The following is a 662-nucleotide window of genomic DNA, read 5'->3' as shown; positions in this document are numbered from 1 at the left end:
CGCTGCTCGCGCCTCAGCTCCTGCTCCAAGCGCGGCTCCTCGCGCCTGAGCTCCTGCTCGCGCCTGAGCTCCTGCTCGCGCCTGAGCTCCTGCTCCAAGCGCGTCTCCTCTCGCCTCAGCCGCTGCTCGCGCCTCAGCTCCTGCTCCACGCGGGGCTCCTCGCGCCTCAGCTCCTGCTCGCGCCTGAGCTCCTGCTCTCGCCTTTCCTCCTGCTCGCGTCTTTCCTCCTGCTCTCGTCTTTCCTCCTGCTCACGCCTCTCCTCCTGCTCGCGCCTGAGTTCCTGCTTCAAGCGCGTCTGCTCACGCCTCTCCTCCTGCTCGCGCCTGAGCTCCTGCTCGCGCCTGAGTTCCTGCTCCAAGCGCGGCTCCTCGCGGCTCAGCCGCTGCTCGCGTCTCAGCTCCTGCTCGCGCCTCTCCTGCTCGCGCCTCAGCTCCTGTTCAAAGAGCAACTCCTCGCGCCTCAGCTCTTGCTCGCGTCTCTCCTGCTCGCGCCTCAGCTCCTGCTCTAAGCGCGGCTCCTCACGCCTCAGCCTCTGCTCGCGTCTCAGCTCCTGCTCGCGCCTCTTCTGTTCGCGCCTCAGCTCCTGTTCAAAGAGCAACTCCTCGCGCCTCAGCTCCTGCTCGCGTCTCTCCTGCTGCTCGCGCCTCTCTTGCTCGCGCGT

At 67.8% G+C, this 662-nt stretch overlaps 1 protein-coding gene across 1 annotated transcript in view; it reads right to left on the bottom strand.

The window, feature by feature from the left end:
• The window catches only part of TCHH (trichohyalin), a 5,413-nt gene that overhangs the window by 3,131 nt on the left and 1,620 nt on the right, over positions 1 to 662 (bottom strand). Inside the window, 1 exon segment of the mRNA XM_049616237.1 lies at positions 2 to 662. This exon segment is cut by the window's right edge and continues 15 nt beyond it. Coding sequence (XP_049472194.1) covers positions 2 to 662 — 661 coding nt within the window.

This window comes from Panthera uncia, assembly GCF_023721935.1.
Source record: "Panthera uncia isolate 11264 chromosome C1 unlocalized genomic scaffold, Puncia_PCG_1.0 HiC_scaffold_4, whole genome shotgun sequence".
NCBI classification, from domain to species: Eukaryota; Metazoa; Chordata; class Mammalia; order Carnivora; family Felidae; genus Panthera; species Panthera uncia.
The sequence above is the reverse complement of the archived record's forward strand: the minus strand, read 5'-3'. Positions and strand labels throughout refer to the sequence as shown.